Genomic DNA, 20,000 nt, shown 5'->3' on the forward strand with positions numbered 1-20,000 from the left:
GTAATTGTCAATGTGTATTTACTCACTGAGTACAGCTGCTGAGCTGTGGATGTGTGATCCCGTGCTCCATTCCCTCGCCCACCTGGGATCTTCAGAGGTGGGTGAGGGGCATCAGGAGCACCACAGAGGCCCCGGACCAGTGGTACTACTACAACATACAGACAGACTGCAGAAAAACACAAATATACAACATTACCATCCCTAAAATATCACTCATCTACAGAATAAATTACACACAAGCAAATCAGTGCTTGTGAAACCATCTCCTGCTTTAAGCTAAAAGAGTCCGTAGACAAGGAAAAACTTCACATAAAACCTTAACTATAATAACCCTATAATAACCGTAAATGTCCGTAACAAGTAAATGTCAGTTTGTTCATTTCACCAGAGGAAGAATGCAAGAAATAGCACGTGCCATCTGTGATTACAGTGACTTTCACACACATTTCACAACATTAACAGACTCATTATGACATCATGAAACTGTTCTTTTCAAAGTCACATCATGTCAAGTAAAAAACATTGGAAATAAAGTCATAAAAGTTAAATAATCGGGGACTGGTTGCGTAACAAAAATGCATTTCTGGTCATTAGTGAACGGCATCCTCATGTGTTACTTTGACAAGTGTAAGCCTCAGGATTACCTATTTATTCAAAAGAAAATAAAAACACCCTTTTATTCGGACTGAATTAAACAATCTCCTGAAAAAAGAAAAGAATTAAGCCATCTTTCTAGAAATAATAGACACAATCTTACCATAAATCACTCAAAAGATAAACATTAAAAATATAGCTGCAAGCAGCGGGGTTCAAGCCTTTGAGTTTCTTTAAGTACATATGTAACAGATATTAAGTATTAATTAGTCTGTTTGCAACGAAAACAATGATAAAGTGCCTTTGAAACATATGGCATTTTTTACATTTCTGACTGTTATAGCGCCACCAAGAGGCATAGGTGCGCATTTTTTTTTTCATGTGTCCTCAGACTGACCTCCTACATATGTGTTTTACATTTGGTGATGATATCTCATTCTTATTTTTTTTTTTTTATCCCCTTTTCTCCCAATTTGGAATGCCCAATTCCCACTACTTAGCAGGTCCTCTTGGTGGCACAGTTACTCGCCTCAATCCGGGTGGTGGAGGACAAGTCTCAGTTGCCTCCACTTCTGAGACCATCAATCCGTGCATCTTATCATGTGACTCGTTGTGCATGACACCGCGGAGACTCACAGCATGTGGAGGCTCATGCTACTCTCCACGATCCACACACAACTTACCACACGCCCCATTGAGAGCGAGAACCACTAATCATGACCACGAGGAGGTTACCCCATGTGACTCTACCCTCCCTAGCAACCGGGCCAATTTGGTTGCTTAGGAGACCTGGCTGGAGTCACTCAGCACACCCTGGATTCGAACTTGCGACTCAAGGTATGGTAGTCAGCGTCAATACTCGCTGAGATACCCAGGCCCCCCCATTCAAGAGTTTTAACCATTTAACAAAAATTGCCCACCCCCACTTTGTAGGTTTTGGCATACTGTTGCAACGGTGCATCAAAAGTTCAATTTTTGTTGTTGTTGATAATTATTAAGATTGGGACTCCAGAGAACCTTTCTGCACTGATTTGGTTCCGATCCGGTGAATGGCCTAGGATTAGTTCAAATAGTTGCTAAAAGTTGATTGGTCAATGGCGGCGACAAAGACATCGCATGCAAAATTTCAAGTCAATCGGACCAACGGTTCCATAGTTAGAGCCATTTTTAGATTTTTAATTATTATAGCGCCACGAAGAGGTACAGATTAGTGGTCGACCGATGTGGGGTTTTTTAATGGCCGATGCCGATATCCAGAGAGCAGGGTGGCCGACAGCACAATATATCAGGCATATATATCACACAATTTAATATAGTAAATAAACATAAAATTGCTAAAAAAGTAAACTCTTAATTAGCACTATATTTACTCAATTTCACACAAAACTTTAGTTTTTAAAAAAAGAATCTAAAGAAATAATATTGTATTTTAAATGGTAGATCGCAGTTTCTTCTGATTTCTGTTTAGTCATCGAATTTGAGTAATTTATTTGCACATGAAGAAATTGCTAATATATTAGGAAGCAGGAAATAACAGTACACACAGTAGTCCAGCAACCATGGATGGCATGTCCACATTAGCAATAACATTTACTCGAACCAATTGTACATACAGTACATATGACATTTACTTATAGCACACGTGAAGCGCTTTTACTTTGAAGTTGCACCAGAGACTATTTAGCAGAGATGAGCCACTTCTATTAAAATTAATGGGAGAAATTAGAACGCAGAACTGCAGCCAACGGTCAACGGATGTAGAAAGGAAGTCCCGCCTTACAGGTAAAAGAGCCAATCACCTTTTAGATACAGATATCACCTGTCAATCATCTCGAGAACATGCATGCGCATTAGCTATAAAAGCTGAGAAAATGTTGTTTTTTTGGCATAATCTGAGGTAAAGAAGCACTAATTATGATCCCATTGTTGTCAGATTTTACTGCTGATTTGAAATATGCTCTTTGATCGTAATCTTGACCAACTGTTCTGGAGATTTTGGTCTTTCTCAATTAAAGTAGATAGGAGCTGCACTGGCATGACTGGAAATAACCTCCCGAGAGCGTCCCAAAGATGCCCGAGAGTGGACTGACTTGCTAGAAAGACTTTGGTTGCGCTCGCACTCTCGTGCGGATCCAGCGAGCCGCAGCAATCTCCTGACAGTTTAAACGGCCTGGATCACCTGCTTGGATTGTCATCATGATTTGTGAATCAGAGGAACTTTTGATCCTAATCCTGAAGTTTTTGATTCTGGCTGATAAAATACACACTTCAGAGGAAGATATTACATGAGCGCTCAACGGGAAGAAAAAGCTGGATGTTCGTGAGGTTCGTGAATGACATCTTTTTAAACAAGATATGTGCATATTTGCAAACAGTATATAATAGAAGCTTTATTGATATTTGCCTTTTATCATTAGAAAAGTTACAAGGAACTGTTGAGGAGAGACTGATCGAATACATGTTTTAGAGGTAAATAAATGAGCGTTCCACAGGATGCTGGATCTGCTCAAGTTTTGTGAGGTTGGTTTATTACATCTGTTTAAACGAGATATGTGCATATTTGCAGATGGTATATGATATTAGTTTTATTGATATTTGCCTTTTATCATTAGACAAGACAGTTAAAAGTAACAGGGAACTGTTGAGGAGAGAGAGGGAGAATGAAACAGGTGAGCACTTTAACATTATGAGCTCAAACGCGTCTGCTGCGGTTCTGATATGCGGACCGTTTAAATGAGACTGTGTTGCACACCAGTCTATAACTGTAGTAACACGATGGCACGTAACAACAAAACGAACCGTGACTGGTCGTTTACATGTCTCAGTCACTTCACATGCAAACAGGCGATTCTCAGTGCCCTCAAGAAACAAATCGGCCAAAGCGGAAATCTATAATTAAAAAAGTCAGAATATTGGCTGATTTACCGGCCTCGGCGATATATCGCTCGACTACTAGTAGAGATATGTAAAAAAATGTGTGTGTCCTCAGAAGGATGCCGTACATATGTGTACCAAATTTGGTGATAAAATCTCATTCCATTCCAGAGTTATAACTATTTTAGTAAAAGTGGCCACACCCCCTACAGTCGTTTTAGCGTATCTTTGCGGTGATGAATCGAAAGTTCAAACTTTTTTTGATAATTATTAATATTGGGACTCCAGCGAATTTCTGCACTGGTTTGGTTCTGATGGGGCGAACAGCCTAGGACTAGTTCGAAAAAGTATGTTTTTTTTAAAATAATCTCAAATATTTAACGAATTATTTTATTCAAACCAATGGTTCTTGAGACAAAGTTGTTCAGAAAGAGTAGGTCTATCATTTGATATAAATAATGTGTTTCTTTGTAAAAGACAGCCATATATATATATATATATATATATATATAAATTTACACACATTTAAAATGCAATAGCATCTCCCGGTGGCCTTTTTTTATTTTTTATTTTTTTATTTTGCACAGACCTCTTGGGTCAAGAGACAAATAGGCCCACCACGTTTAGTTTCGATAAGCATTTTTTAACCTGGTCAAATAGCTGCTAAAAGATGATTGGTCGATGGCGGCAACGTTTTTCAAGATATGCAACTGACCTCACAGACCTTGACAGCAACTTGGACAAAGACACTGCATGCAAAAATTTTAGTCGATCGGACCAACGGCTCCATAGTTAGAGCCATTTAAAAATTTTCATTATTATAGCGCCACCAAGAGGCAGAGGTGTGCAATTTTTTGCCGTGTCCTCAGAATGACCCCATACATAAGTATACCAAATTTGGTGATACATCAATCCGTTCAAAAGTTATAACCGTTTTAGTAAAAGTGGCCATGCCCACTACGTACGTTTTGGCGTACCATTCAACGATAAATACAAATTTCAAAATTCCTTTGATAACTTTTCACATTGGGACTGCGCTGAATCTTTCTACACTGGTTTAGTTCCGATCAGGCGTCGGCCTAGGACGAGTTCATTTTGAATTTTTTTTCAAACATTCCAAAATAGCGGAAAACGAGGGGGCCCTTATGGTTCAAGAGTTACGGCCCAAAATGTGATTTTGTTGTTTTGTTCACTATAGCGCCACCTACAGGCCGATCGGGCCAATTCCATGCGTATAGCTAGTCAGCCTGAGTACTACCATCCCTGAAAGTTTCAAGTCTCATGGTTTGGTCTGCACAATCAGTTAAATAATAATAATATTAATAATCCTGACAAAAAGCCTTATAGCCCTTCAGGCTGTAATCCCAAAACTACCAAATAATAAAAATAAAAGCAAATAAATTAAGCAACTGATAATTTGATCCAACGAAAACAAGTCGGCGCGATCAAAGTCGTGAGTCTGGTGACGTCACAACGGGCTAAATGAAGGCCATGTGACGTAGCAGTTAAAGAACGAGGCCTTCGACGTCAAATTTAACGCGAGCTAACAAGACTTTTAACTAGTTAAACACAATACCACTGTACTCCTTAGCGAATTATGAAAATATAGTCATAATAATCATATGTGTGAATTTAAAGGGATATTGGCCTAGGCCAAAGATGCTAAGCAGTTGATTTCAGGCCCTGAGAGAAAAAATAATTGCAAATAAATTACAAATGAAAACACAACATGAAGGCAACTATCCTTCATATGAGACTGTTATGACTTTATATTGTCATCTGAAGAGTGCTAAACGGACCTAAAGCGTTAAACGTGGTAAACTGGACTTTTAAAGAAGTAAAAGTCGCTCACCTTCCCATCATGTCATTAATACTGTTACTGAGCGCCTCCATGCTGCTGTTTTGACACTGTTTCTTTCCTTCTTTCTCACGGGCAAAGCAATGACTGTTGAGGATCCGCTGGAGGTTGGATTTTACCATCCGGACTCGGGAGAGTTCACGGCGGCCTGTGTTCTCGGCTGCTGTCGGGCAGAGAGTGAGAAGCGCAGAGGCGGAGACGCCACACAAAACACACTCGACACTACTATGGTGAAGGCGGAGCTCATGAATATGCATTATTTAGTGATGACGTTGCTTCGTTGCACCCTTTGAGCGTCCTGTAACGTAGACAGTTAATATTCAAGAGGCAAGCCTTTAAGCCAATCGGGTAGACCTATGGGGCGAACGTCTGGTTGCGTCATTAATATTCATGAGGCAAGCCTTCACCATAGTAAGGTTGATCATTCGTCTTTGTAGCAAGTGGAAAATTACTGAGAGGAAGCAAGTTTTCCTTTTGAGACTGTTATGACACAGCAGTCACTGGGAGACAAAGGCCTGTTTGTGTCATTATAATGTTTTCATATTTTATCTGTGAGCATTTGAGGCATTAAAGAAAGTTTTGAGAGTGTAACATCATTGTGACCCTCAACACAAGGACATTTTGTAACTCGATATGAACAGTGTTGGGTGTAATACATTACAAAGTAATTAATTACTGTAATTAAATTACTTTTTCACTGATAAAGTAAAGTAAGGGATTACTCTTAATTTTTCAGTAATTTAATTACATTTACTTCTGGTGTAATTGTGTTGAATACTGTATAGACTCTAGAAGAAATATATATAAAACAATAGTAATTTAACGTCTAATGTTCAAATATAGGTTTTCTAATTTAACACTGCCCCTTTAAATTCTTTGGCCAGTTCATGAATAATTTATTTGATTTTATATGATTTATTTGAAAGAATTAAAAGAACAGTTTCATGTCTATCCTTGTATTTTTCATCTGGTCGAGGTTGATAAGAGTTTTAGAAAGTAATTAGTAATGCAATTACTTGAGTAATTAGTACAGTAATCTAATTACACTGTAGAAGATTAGTTGTTAGTAATTAATTACTTTTTTAGAGTAACTTACCCAACAGTGGATATGAATACAACCCAGACTAAGAGACTAAACGAAGTCTAAAATCTTAAATGAAGAGATGTGTTACAATCTATTTCTATAATTATTTTTTTTGGACATGGTACCCTGGTAAAACCATGTTTTTTGACATGCATCATGGTAATACCATGCTATTCTTCAAAGTACCTTGGAGTAGCATGTAAATACCAAGGTGTATGAATATGGCAATCATTCAGTACCATGCTAAATATCAAAGTACATGGAATTACATTATGATACCATCAATGTACCATGGTTGCAAAGAGTTTATTATTTGTAACTTCTGATATATTTAATATTTTAGGCCTAGTTATATACCACCATTACACATCATTTTTGAATTTTAGATTGAGAATATATGTTAATAAATTGGTAAAATTTAAGTATTCGACATAAAACAGTGACAAACAGCATATATTTATATTGTTAGACAAAACTAGGCCCTCATAAAGGTAAACAATGACCCTGGAAATCAAATTCATGGGGCAAATATTACCCCTTAACGGTGAAAGTTAATTTAGTAGGTCCTCGTGGTGGCGCGGTTACTCACCTCAATCCGGGTGGTGGAGGACAAGTCTCAGTTGTCTCCGCTTCTGAGACCGTCAATCCGCGCATCTTATCACGTGACTCGTTGTGCATGACACCGCGGAGACTCACAGCATGTGGAGGCTCATGCTACTCTCCATGATCCACACACAACTTACCACACGCCCCATTGAGAGCGAGAACCACTAATCGCCCCATGTGACTCTACCCTCCCTAGCAACCAGGCCAATTTGGTTGCTTAGGAGACCTGGCCCTGGCTGGGTTGTAGTGTGAAGCATTTATATGTTTCCACTGATCATGTTATAAATATTAGGGGGGTTGTAATTGCTTGGGTGATTATCCATCCAATCAACCAACAGAAGTGCAACAATATTATGAATTATTTTAATTTCACAGTAACGTTATCTTCACAACTTAACATAAAGGCTCATTAATCAAATGTCATTACAGCGTTTATCACATCATAATGGCATTTGGTTACATGACTCAACGTCTGATTTTAATTGATTTCCTGATCTGTTTTCATTATAACATTGTACAGGTGCATCTCAATAAATTAGAATGTCATGGAAAAGTTCATTTATTTCAGTAATTCAACTCAAATTGTGAAACTCGTGTATTAAATAAATTCAATGCACACAGACTGAAGTAGTTTAAGTCTTTGGTTCTTTTAATTGTGATGATTTTGGCTCACATTTAACAAAAACCCACCAATTCACTATCTCAACAAATTAGAATACATCATAAGACCAATAAAAAAAACATTTTTAGTGAATTGTTGGCCTTCTGGAAAGTATGTTCATTTACTGTATATGTACTCAATACTTGGTAGGGGCTCCTTTTGCTTTAATTACTGCCTCAATTCGGCGTGGCATGGAGGTGATCAGTTTGTGGCACTGCTGAGGTGGTATGGAAGCCCAGGTTTCTTTGACAGTGGCCTTCAGCTCATCTGCATTTTTTGGTCTCTTGTTTCTCATTTTCCTCTTGACAATACCCCATAGATTCTCTATGGGGTTCAGGTCTGGTGAGTTTGCTGGCCAGTCAAGCACACCAACACCATGGTCATTTAACCAACTTTTGGTGCTTTTGGCAGTGTGGGCAGGTGCCAAATCCTGCTGGAAAATGAAATCAGCATCTTTAAAAAGCTGGTCAGCAGAAGGAAGCATGAAGTGCTCCAAAAGTTCTTGGTAAACGGGTGCAGTGACTTTGGTTTTCAAAAAACACAATGGACCAACACCAGCAGATGACATTGCACCCCAAATCATCACAGACTGTGGAAACTTAACACTGGACTTCAAGCAACTTGGGCTATGAGCTTCTCCACCCTTCCTCCAGACTCTAGGACCTTGGTTTCCAAATGAAATACAAAACTTGCTCTCATCTGAAAAGAGGACTTTGGACCACTGGGCAGCAGTCCAGTTCTTCTTCTCCTTAGCCCAGGTAAGACGCCTCTGACGTTGTCTGTGGTTCAGGAGTGGCTTAACAAGAGGAATATGACAACTGTAGCCAAATTCCTTGACATGTCTGTGTGTGGTGGCTCTTGATGCCTTGACCCCAGCCTCAGTCCATTCCTTGTGAAGTTCACCCAAATTCTTGAATCGATTTTGCTGGACAATCCTCATAAGGCTGCGGTTCTCTCGGTTGGTTGTGCATCTTTTTCTTCCACACTTTTTCCTTCCACTCAACTTTCTGTTAACATGCTTGGATACAGCACTCTGTGAACAGCCAGCTTCTTTGGCAATGAATGTTTGTGGCTTACCCTCCTTGTGAAGGGTGTCAATGATTGTCTTCTGGACAACTGTCAGATCAGCAGTCTTCCCCATGATTGTGTAGCCTAGTGAACCAAACTGAGAGACCATTTTGAAGGCTCAGGAAACCTTTGCAGGTGTTTTGAGTTGATTAGCTGATTGGCATGTCACCATATTCTAATTTGTTGAGATAGTGAATTGGTGGGTTTTTGTTAAATGTGAGCCAAAATCATCACAATTAAAAGAACCAAAGACTTAAACTACTTCAGTCTGTGTGCATTGAATTTATTTAATACACGAGTTTCACAATTTGAGTTGAATTACTGAAATAAATGAACTTTTCCACGACATTCTAATTTATTGAGATGCACCTGTATATCATCTGTCAGTGCAGGTGTGTTTGTGGTCTGTATGTGACTTCCTCTACCTCCTGCTTTGATTGGCGAATGCCTTCATGCTTTATGAATTATTATATATTTTTCTATTTCTTAAAAATATATATATTTAGAAGTATCTATCATTCATTAAAATGTAAGGACTGTGTTTAAAAAAAGTGTTTAAAAAAAGTATTTTCATTGTCATGACAGCGCGCATGCTCACTTTCGTGATCACTGGCGCCCCCTAAAGGATACTCTGTAAAAGGCTGCAATATCTTAAAACCACCACCAGATGTCACTGTTGGCCAGTAAACACAGAGCGAGTGGGTTGGTATCAGTCATGTTTCTCTCTCTCCTGCAAAAACACGTTTCTAGACGTGAAACTGTTGCAACACAGACTGCAAAGACATGACATGAAAAACAAAACATCAGAAATTAAGAATTGCACCCAGATAGCCTGATACAGCATCTAAAACAACTACAGCATTGCTAGAACAGAGCATACATTGCTGTTAATGTAAGATTTAATTGTATAATTGTTTAATAGGCCACTTGCGCATAGGGCTGGCATGGACATGTTACTGTAATTACAGTAATTGACTTAAACATTCCAAACTACATGTCATCCACCACGCTGTCCATCAGTGAGAGCCGATTCCCAAACTTTTTCAGTCACAGTAAGATTAATTCAGTACAATTTAACAGGCCTTCTGTGTTCTTTATGTTTGGCAGAAGCTTTTGAATAGATAGTATGTTTATAGTGATTACAACAGTGTATATGTGGCCTTGCTATAAGTTAGCCATAATAATATACTGTAAATTCCTACACGTGTTCCGACAACGAAATGGACGGAGAAAATCTCTCCTCACAGCAAGGCAGTAGCCAGGAAAAGACTTTTGGGAGGGCCTCAGTAAAACTTGTTGGGCCTAATATATATATATATATATATATGTTTTTTTTTTTTTACAAGTTTTCCTTAATGACAGAAAAGCAGCACATTCAAACAGTACTTTCACACTTTCAGAAATCAGAATTCATGCATTTTTAAACTATTCTATAAATATATATTTGAAGTCAAAGAATAATCTGTAATATTTTGGGCGGGTCTAGGCCCACCCCGGCCCACCCTTGGCTACGCCACTGCCTCACAGTTGTGTAGGATTTATGGTACTTACATTACGTCCAAAGGACATTGACACTTTCTATGAATTGGATACAAAATGCTGTAATAAACTAAAATTATGCCAGAATGGGTAACGGGAATATAGATTTTGTCTAAGTTGATCTATCACTCGGTATAGGCGAGCTACTTTGGCACCAAATGCTGGCATTTTGTTACTGATAAACATATATTTTCCATAAACTAAAGATAAGTGTTTGTTAGATCATTTTTCTTACCATAACTTTGGTAACAGGATTAAACTGTTCGACAAATAGTTTGACAAAACAATCGATTAAATTGAGCTTTACGAATGCATTCAAAACGTATAATGTGTGTAAAAATGAGAAAGTGGAATAGGATTTTGTAATAAGTCATTTACTGAGTGATAAAACTTTATGAAATGTTCATTTTTTTTTTTTTTTAAAAGAAAAGAAAAAAGTGTGATATCAGGTTGACAAAAACTTGTTTACTTGTTGAAATCAACCTGTTCAAAGACTAAATTTCATTCTAAGAGGAAATGACATTACAAATCCTAAAACACAACACTGATTCTGCATTTTCACCCTTGTGCGACCATCGGGACATTTTTGTCTTTTTCATTTTTGTTTTTTCGATCATTTTGACTGTGTTAATGCCGACGGCATACATTTAGCCAAAGGTGTGTATTTTTGGGGGAATTTTGATATTTCAACCTCAGTTCCTATAATACATCTATAATACATCTATAACACACAAAATAGTTACACTCAGGACCTTCAGGACAAAAATGTCCCCATTGAAACCCATTAAAACTGTAATATTTGATCCCAGTGCCATTAAAGCATAAAATCATGAATTCTATGATATTATTCTTTCATTCCGGAGTCCTGGCTTCAAAATTTACATTTGTAATATTTTCCACCAGATGGCGCCATTTTTCTCATGTTTAGCCTATGGAGCAAATACATGCTTTTCCCCTATTCTCTGTTTGCTGTATTATAGAGCACTGCAGGACAATTGAATAAATGATGCAGATAATATTGTGTGTGTGTGTGTGTGTTGGTATGGATGTCAGAGTGTGTTTTGTATGTGTGTATTGAGAAATTTGTGCGTTTGTGTGTAAAAAACAACATTGACATTATATAAACAAACTGGCATTTATAGGGTTAAAATCCTGAACATGAATGAATATTTGGTAGTTATGATCAGGACTGATGTCGGTTAAAAAAATTAACTTATTAAAGTGGAAAATAATATTCATATATAATATTATGGCAGTTTTTTGACACAGATATTTTTGTCCTCTAAGGACCTCTGAGTAACTTGTTTTTATTGATGCACAATGGTTAAGAACTAAAACTAGCCATAATAGTCAGACATAAATGATGTAGATGTCATGTGGATATATTTCCCACATAGTATCCCGACAAGTGATGCATCAGCTCTTAGTCAGGTTTCAGTGTCTCTTGTTTGTCGTGGTCTTTGTGGACGGTTCAATCAAGTGAGACACAAACCAGCCATTCAGACTGAAGACAAAAAGAGCCGAATGAAGCCTTTTGTCCAGGGGGTTCGTTTGGGACTCTCGGGTGCAGCATTCCATTGGCCGGCGTTCCATGGCAACACATTCCACCTATGACAAAAGAGCCGAGCTGCGTTTCAAACCGCAGAAAGAAGGTAGAATGCAAATCTGAGGGCGAGACTGTTTTCTGGAATCACCGGGCAGATTTCAGGGAAACCAGCAAGACTGTTCTCTGATATTCCGTCTTACTATTGGCGAATTTTCCCTTTTGGGAGACTTCGAGAAACCAAAGTTGAATTTCCATTTCTGTACAAAGATATTATATTTTGTGGCACATCAAGAGCTACACCATTATCTCTTCTAATAAGTCTTATTTACTCACTGACAAACAATAACAAATAAAGTAATATGTGAAAATATTTGAACTTTATTGGAAGATGCAGATGTGTTTGGCACACATTACTTTCATACAGGATGATTTTACAGTTTATATCCAGTGTCATGTTTTGATTAAAACGTTTAAAGAGTCTTATCTTAATGGAAAATGGTGCTGCTTTTCTGGCATCTTTGATCGAAAATAAAAACCAAACATCTAATGGTGCTTCATATCGAAACAAAATACAAATTCAAAACAAAGAATTGAAAAGAACACGAGAGTTATAAACATATAAACATCAACCGCTGTTAAGACCTGCTTCACAATTTCTATACAAAATCCATTTAAATGTCCATTTTCAACATAATCCTGTGAAATTCCAGACTTTCTCCATTAAGCTTGAAACGCTGCCATCATGTTTTAAATGTACAATCAGATTCAACCTCAAAAGGCACTCAAACAAATCAGTGAACAAAAGAAGAAAAGCATGACATTTTCAGTGTCAAACGAAACCAGTGACACTAAATATTGCACCAGAAGTCTTTAAATGCATCTCAACACAAACTTCAAACAGTGTAATCAAACTCTTGTGTACTGGAGGAAGACGACGCTGTTCTCAGATTTCTCAGCTGTTTTTATGACGATGCATCTACACATCTGATTTCTGCAGCGTCAGCACCCGTCTGTCTGCTCTGATGAGGACGACACACTCATTTAACTGTCTGCCCGCTCAAACACTTCAGAAGACGCTGTTCTTTTACACCGGCGGTACAAACTCAAATCTATGAGACGCAGATGACGGCGGACGCTCTTAAAGTCGTTCAGAGAAACTTCAAAAGATCCAGTGTGATTTTAGGAATATAGAAATGACTGTTACAGGATGGACAGATGAGAGACACTCTTTTCACAGTGATTATACCAGAACAGTGTTAAAGAAGAAACTGTATATGAACATTGAAATAAAACACCGTTACTGCTGGAGAAGAACACGTTCACATTTCACCCAAAAATCGACCGCTCCCATTTTTGTTTTATTTTTACGACAGTCATACCCAAAACATTACTGTAACGCATAAGAAACGCTGATATATTATTAATATTCTAGAGTACATTTTAAAAAGTACAATTGTTAAGTGTACATCATAATAGTACTTGTTGTACTCTGTTTTAATTAAACATTTATTTAAAAATGACATTAATAACAATTGTGTGCAGACTGGATGATTGTCATTGCTGTATTACAGTGATGATCAGTGTTGGGTAAGTTACTCTAAAAAAGTAATTAATTACTAACTAACATCTTCTACAGTGTAATTAGATTACTGTACTAATTACTCTGTCTGAAAAGTAATCAACTTACTTATTACTAATTACTTTAACCAGATGAAAAATACAAGGATAGACATGAAACTGTTCTTTTAATTCTTTCAAATAAATCATATAAAATCAAATCAATTATTCATGAACTGGCCAAAGAATTTAAAGGGGCAGCGTTACATTAGAAAACATATATTTGAACATTCGATTTTAAATCCACTATTGTTTTATATTTGTTATACAGTCTATAGAGTATTTAACACAGTTACATCAGAAGTAACTAATTTAATAATAAATTACTGAAAAAATGAAGAGTAATCCCTTACTTTACTAGTAATTAATTACTTTAGTAATGCATTACACCCAACACTGATAATGACAGTTTTTTTTTGTGTTTTCATTAAAGTAATGAGAATTCTATGTAAAATGTGTTTTATTGTCATTTAAATAATGTCGCAATGCAAATAAATTGTAAAGGTCCTAAAATAGGCCTTATTTCATTTATGCAAAATATAATTGAACTGAAATAAAATACTGTTTCTGCCACATAAGAGTGAATCTGTCAAGAATCTGTCCAGCTGGGGGGCTTGGGTATCTCAGCGAGTATTGACGCTGAATATCACACCTGGAGTCGCGAGTTCGTGAGGTCTCCTAAGCAACCAAATTGGCCCGGTTGCTAGGGAGAGTAGAGTCACATGGGGTAACCTCCTTGTGGTCACTATAATGTGGTTCTCGCTCTCGGTGGGGTGCGTGGTGAGTTGAGCGTGGATGCTGCGGAGAATAGCGTGAAGCCTCCACACGTGCTATGTCTCCGTGGCAACGCCCTCAACAAGTCACGTGATAAGATGCGTGGATTGACGGTCTCAGACGCGGAGGCAACTGAGATTCGTCCTCCACCACCCGGATTGAGGCGAATCACTACGCCACCACGAGCACTTAGAGCGCATTGGGAATTGGGCATTCCAAATTGGGGAGGAAAAAAAAAAACGAATCAGTCCAGCCAATATTTTGAATACAAAAAGAAATGAAAAGTTTTAATGAATTAATAAAATATGAACCCTATTTAACGACCATTAAAACTTTTTTGCATTGACATTATTTTCATGGCAATTAAGCCCATTTTGCTCTAAAATTCAATATTTTATTTAAATCATAAAGTACATTAGTAAAATAATATAGTGTACATCATGGTAGTATTTGAATTTAATTTACGCTGTTCTTTTTTTTTTTTTGGGGGGGGGGGGGGGGGGGGGGTGATTTTTCCCCTTTTTCTCCCAATTTGGAATGTCCAATTCCCAATGCGCTCTAAGTCCTCGTGGTGGTGTAGTGATTCGCTTCAATCCGGGTGGCGGAGGACGAATCCCAGTTGCCTCCGCGTCTGAGACCGTCAATCCGCGCATCTTATCACGTGGCTTGTTGAGCGCGTTACCGCGGAGACGTAGCACATGTGGAGGCTTCACGCCATCCACCGCGGCAACCACGCACAACTCACCACACGCCCCACCGAGAACAAACCACATTATAGCGACCACGAGGAGATTACCCCATGTGACTCTACCCTCCCTAGCAACCGGGCCAATTTGGTTGCTTAGGAGACCCGGCTGGAGTCACTCAGCATGCCCTGGGATTCGAACTAGCGAACTCCAGGGGTGGTAGCCAGCGTATTTTACCACTGAGCTACCCAGGCCCCAATTTACGCTGTTCTTAATAAAAATAAATAAATAAAAATCATTGTGCCTGAACAGGATGATTTTTCATGATCATTTTACAGAAATGAGATTTTGTTTTGCATTACAGTGATGAAAATGTTGGGGGTAAAATGTGTTTAATTTGTAATAAAAAAAATCCAAATAATGTCACAATGCAAATAATCTTTATGGCCTCAAAAATAAATGTAATTTTCTTTAAGCAAAATATAATTTCTTTTGGGGATGAAAAAATGCAAATGACAGAGTGAATGTGAGAATTCATTCACTTCATTTCAAAGACCCCAAAATACATAAAAATAAGATTCAATAAATCAGTGGAATGTTAGAGCACAAACTCTCGGGCCGCGTCCAAACCAATCCGATTAAGTTTGACACCTCCATCGTGGTTTTGGAGAGAGATTTGGAAACGCTCCGTTTTCCATAGTGGAGAACGCCGAAATTGATGCGTTTTCAAATGAAAACATATGAGTGTGGACGAGTCTGTTATCGGTCTGTGCTGGTGTCACATTTCTGTTTTCCATCTTACAGTAAAAACACAGTGTTTAGACATTACTGAACTCCATGCCACATGCGGATGAGATGCGTTTGTTATTTTCCTATTAATTATTCATGCCCAAAAGTCTTCAGTCAGTTTTGCAAGTCCTTTTCTTGTTCTTTGAACACTTGAACGGACGTCATGCATTTGTTGGCAGGAATTGACATGTTTTTGTTTATGTTCAGAGACTTCAGTGTGAGAACTTGACATTGTACAGCAGTTCGGCAGTTTGACACAGTGATTTGGGGTTAGCGCAGGAGAAATACTGACAGCAGAGCCAATCCTCGAGCTCGGCGTTCCGTTCTGGCTCCAGCGAGCGTTCTGCAAACTTCATCATGAGCAGAGCGCGCTTTACGTCCAACCAGTTCAACAATCCCTCGTGTCTGGGCTGCTCGACTCGCCGTACGCCACCCGCGGACACCCACGGCTGCTCCAAGAGGTCTCGCCGCGGCCCCCACAGCAACCCCTGCAACACACGCTTGGCGTCCTGGATGTGGATGCGTTTCCCCGGATCAGGCTCGAGAAGCAGGTGAGCGAGTCTTTGGAGTCCGGCCGAGTAAATTGACACGCTCGGGACGGGTGGCAGATCGCCGCATTTGTATTCCTGTTGTCGCAGCGCGGGCGTCGCCTCGAACGGGTTGCTCTGATGCAGAAGTTCGTAGATCAGAATGCCGGTTTGAAACTCATCGAATTTGCGATACTGCGCGGCGGAGACGATCTCTGGCGCCAAACGGGCATGGTCTCGAGTGAGGCGTGGATCGGCACAAACCGTTGCGTTGCCTGCGTTACGCTGTTTGGCTTTGCAGAAGTTGCTGATGAGGAGACGTGGCAGGCATTGCTGCTGCGGGTCGGGACTCGTTCCGTTTTCTGTGGATGAGTGTCGGTGCTGTACTAGGAGCAGATTTTCGAGGCAAAGGTCGCGGTGCGTGACCCCATGCGATTTCAGATGCTCCAGTCCCGTGCACAGCTGCAGCAGCAGGAAACAAACACGCCGCTCGTAAACTTCCGGTTGCGCCTTATGGAACGACTCCCACTCTTTGGCGAAATCGGCGGCGCTCTGGTGAGGAACCTCTCGCGTGATGACCACCACGCGCTCCTGCTCGGACGGTCCTGGTGCACTGGATGCACTCTGCTCACTGGGTAACATGCTCTGCGGCACGCATGCGATGAAGTGACCACAGTCCTGCTGCAGGTTAAAGTGAGCCGGCAGATTCTGCTGCACAGACAGACCGTACAGATGACCCTGATTACTGTCAGCTGACTGACCCTTACAGATCTACAAGACAGAGACAAGAGACACATGGGTAGTTAAACATCTGACATGTAACGCTTGATCCTGCTCTGACTTAGATAGGAACTTTTTTTGCTTAAGCCACGAATGTTTTGATCATCTTTTTGTAGTGACGTCATAGTAACAATGCTTGGGTATCAACATGATATGAAAACATATTACATTTTATTATTTTAACATTACATTTTAAAGTTAAGGTAATATACTGTATATAAATGAATGATTCTTGTCTTTCTATGGTATTGACAACACCAAATACAGACTCAATTCAGTAACCATGAGCTCTCTTGTTGTTTAGCAAAACTCTTTATTAAGACACGATGCAATAAAGATTTGTATACAGCCGTTCACAATGTGTGTCAAACTACAGAAAGCCGAAAGGGACAAAATTGTGTTTTTTTAAATCGCGTTTTAAAGTATAGATGTTAAAAGCATGCAAATTTTGTAAAATTCAGTATCTGAGACAAACGATATTAGTTTACTATATAAATGACACATCATAGATGTATTCAGATTTTTAAAGTGTATTATATTCTGATATTTCAAAGGATGGCCCATATCCACAGAGGTCTGGGCTAAGCCCCGAATGTCCACTGACCCTAGTACCTCCCCTGGTGCTGTAGCGTCACAAAGTACTCAATTCTTCACATTTTCAGGGAAAACTGAATCATTTAAGTGAGTCGATTCTTTCAGACAGTTAATGTAAGTGAAATGGTTATAATAAACGATTCCCATATATTTAGCGTTTGGAACTCTGATTCATTTTAGTGAGTCGATTCTTTCAGACAGTTAATGTAAATGAACGATTCCCTTATATTTAGCATTTGGAACTCTGATTCATTTTAGTGAGTCGATTCTTTCAGACAGTTAATGTAAATGAACGATTCCCATATATTTAGCGTTTGGAACTCTGATTCATTTTAGTGAGTCGATTCTTTCAGACAGTTAATGTAAATGAACGATTCCCTTATATTTAGCATTTGGAACTCTGATTCATTTTAGTGAGTCGATTCTTTCAGACAGTTAATGTAAATGAACGATTCCCTTATATTTAGCATTTGGAACTCTGATTCATTTTAGTGAGTCGATTCTTTCAGACAGTTAATGTAAATGAACGATTCCCTTATATTTAGCATTTGGAACTCTGATTCATTTGAGTGAATAGATTCTTTCGGACAGTTCATGTAAATGAACGATTCCCTTATATTTAGCATTTGGAACTCTGATTCATTTGAGTGAATAGATTCTTTCGGACAGTTCATGTAAATGAACGATTCCCTTATATTTAACGTTTGGAACTCTGATTCATTTGAGTGAATAGATTCTTTCGGACAGTTCATGTAAATGAACGATTCCCTTATATTTAGCATTTGGAACTCTGATTCATTTTAGTGAGTCGATTCTTTCAGACAGTTAATGTAAATGAACGATTCCCTTATATTTAGCATTTGGAACTCTGATTCATTTGAGTGAATAGATTCTTTCGGACAGTTCATGTAAATGAACGATTCCCTTATATTTAACGTTTGGAACTCTGATTCATTTGAGTGAATAGATTCTTTTGGACAGTTCATGTAAATGAACGATTCCCTTATATTTAACGTTTGGAACTCTGATTCATTTTAGTGAGTCGATTCTTTCAGACAGTTAAATGTAAGAGAAATGGTTACAATGAACGATTCCCATATATTTAGCGTTTGGATCTCTGATTCATTTTAGTGAATCGATTCTTTCAGACAGTTCATATAAATGAACGATTCCCTTATATTTAGCATTTGGAACTCTGATTCATTTTAGTGTGTCGATTCTTTCTGACAGTTAATGTAAGAGAAATGGTTACAATAAACGATTCCCATATATTTAGCGTTTGGATCTCTGATTCATTTGAGTGAATCGATTCTTTCGGACAGTTCCTGTAAATGAACGATTCCCTTATATTTAACGTTTGGATCTCTGATTCATTTTAGTGAGTCGATTCTTTCGGACAGTTCATGTAAATGAACGATTCCCTTATATTTAGCGTTTGGATCTCTGATTCATTTTAGTGAGTCGATTCTTTCAGACAGTTCTATACCTGTCTATAAAAACAGGTGTTTTCTTGTTTTTGTTTATATATTTAGTATAATTTTCAAATAAAATTTGATGTCACAATATACTGTACCTATCAGGTGATATTAAGAACTTCTGATTACAGAGTTAAATAATATCATCTGATGTTTTATACTAAAAAATATTTCTTTTTTTAAAAAGCTTCAATGCCTTTTATGTAGATAACTACATTTTTAAAAGAGTACACTGACTGTTGTGTAAGTAATTTATGTTATGAGTAGCTTGTTGCTTGGGAAGCTTCAGTTACAAAGTAGCTTTGCGAACACAGAGTAGCAAACATAGTCAAAATAACTGGTTATATTGTGTCTAAAATGTGACATTACATGGCATTAATGTCTTGTTTATAGAACTATTGTAAAAAAGCACCACTTGCAATCGTACTAGCTCAAGTGAAGAGTCCTACACTCTCGAGTCCTAAATTATTGCTCAAAATATGAGCAACAGTAACAGTGATGTTTGACTTAACAAACACTACTAATTATTTAATAAAATGGATGTTGTTAAGCAAGATTACATTTTCTCTGTTTCTCTGCAAATTATATATATTTTTTACACACTGGTAATAACTGGGGTCAAAGGTCAGGCGGATGAACACACACCTTGTTTTAACCACAGCTCACACCCTCCGATCACAGCAAAGATGGTCTCTCTCTGTGACGGTGTGAAAGATGACCATGACAAATGTGAGACAGTTCGAGACACCGTCAGGCGTCTGACCGCTCGCGGTCATTGAGAGACGCGAGACTGAAATCTGTGTTATTGTTGAACTCTCACGCTACTGTTGAGTCTATTCTACTGCACAAACAAAACTTTATACTACAACAAATTGTTCCAACGATTTACACACAGATGCCACAAAACACATTTACAGCTGCTGCTATT

The 20,000-nt window shown here is 38.4% G+C and overlaps 2 protein-coding genes across 5 annotated transcripts in view; both read right to left on the reverse strand.

Moving 5' to 3' along the window:
- oaz1b (ornithine decarboxylase antizyme 1b) overlaps positions 1-5,523 on the reverse strand; it is a 10,520-nt gene extending 4,997 nt beyond the window's left edge. Inside the window, 3 exon segments of the mRNA XM_051681003.1 lie at positions 27-113; positions 115-166; positions 5,321-5,523. Of these exon segments, the coding sequence (XP_051536963.1) occupies positions 27-113; positions 115-166; positions 5,321-5,448 (267 nt within the window). The 5' untranslated portion in view covers positions 5,449-5,523.
- Positions 5,524-14,745: 9,222 nt separating this feature from the next.
- Positions 14,746-20,000, reverse strand: part of LOC127430814 (inactive tyrosine-protein kinase PRAG1) — a 37,788-nt gene continuing 32,533 nt past the window's right edge. For all 4 annotated transcript variants that reach the window (XM_051680904.1, XM_051680906.1, XM_051680905.1 and 1 more), the window contains one exon: positions 14,746-16,994. In XM_051680904.1, coding sequence (XP_051536864.1) covers positions 15,909-16,994 — 1,086 coding nt within the window. In that variant the 3' untranslated portion in view covers positions 14,746-15,908. The remainder of the gene's footprint in view (positions 16,995-20,000) is intronic.

This window comes from Myxocyprinus asiaticus, chromosome 40, assembly GCF_019703515.2.
Source record: "Myxocyprinus asiaticus isolate MX2 ecotype Aquarium Trade chromosome 40, UBuf_Myxa_2, whole genome shotgun sequence".
Classification (NCBI taxonomy): domain Eukaryota; kingdom Metazoa; phylum Chordata; class Actinopteri; order Cypriniformes; family Catostomidae; genus Myxocyprinus; species Myxocyprinus asiaticus.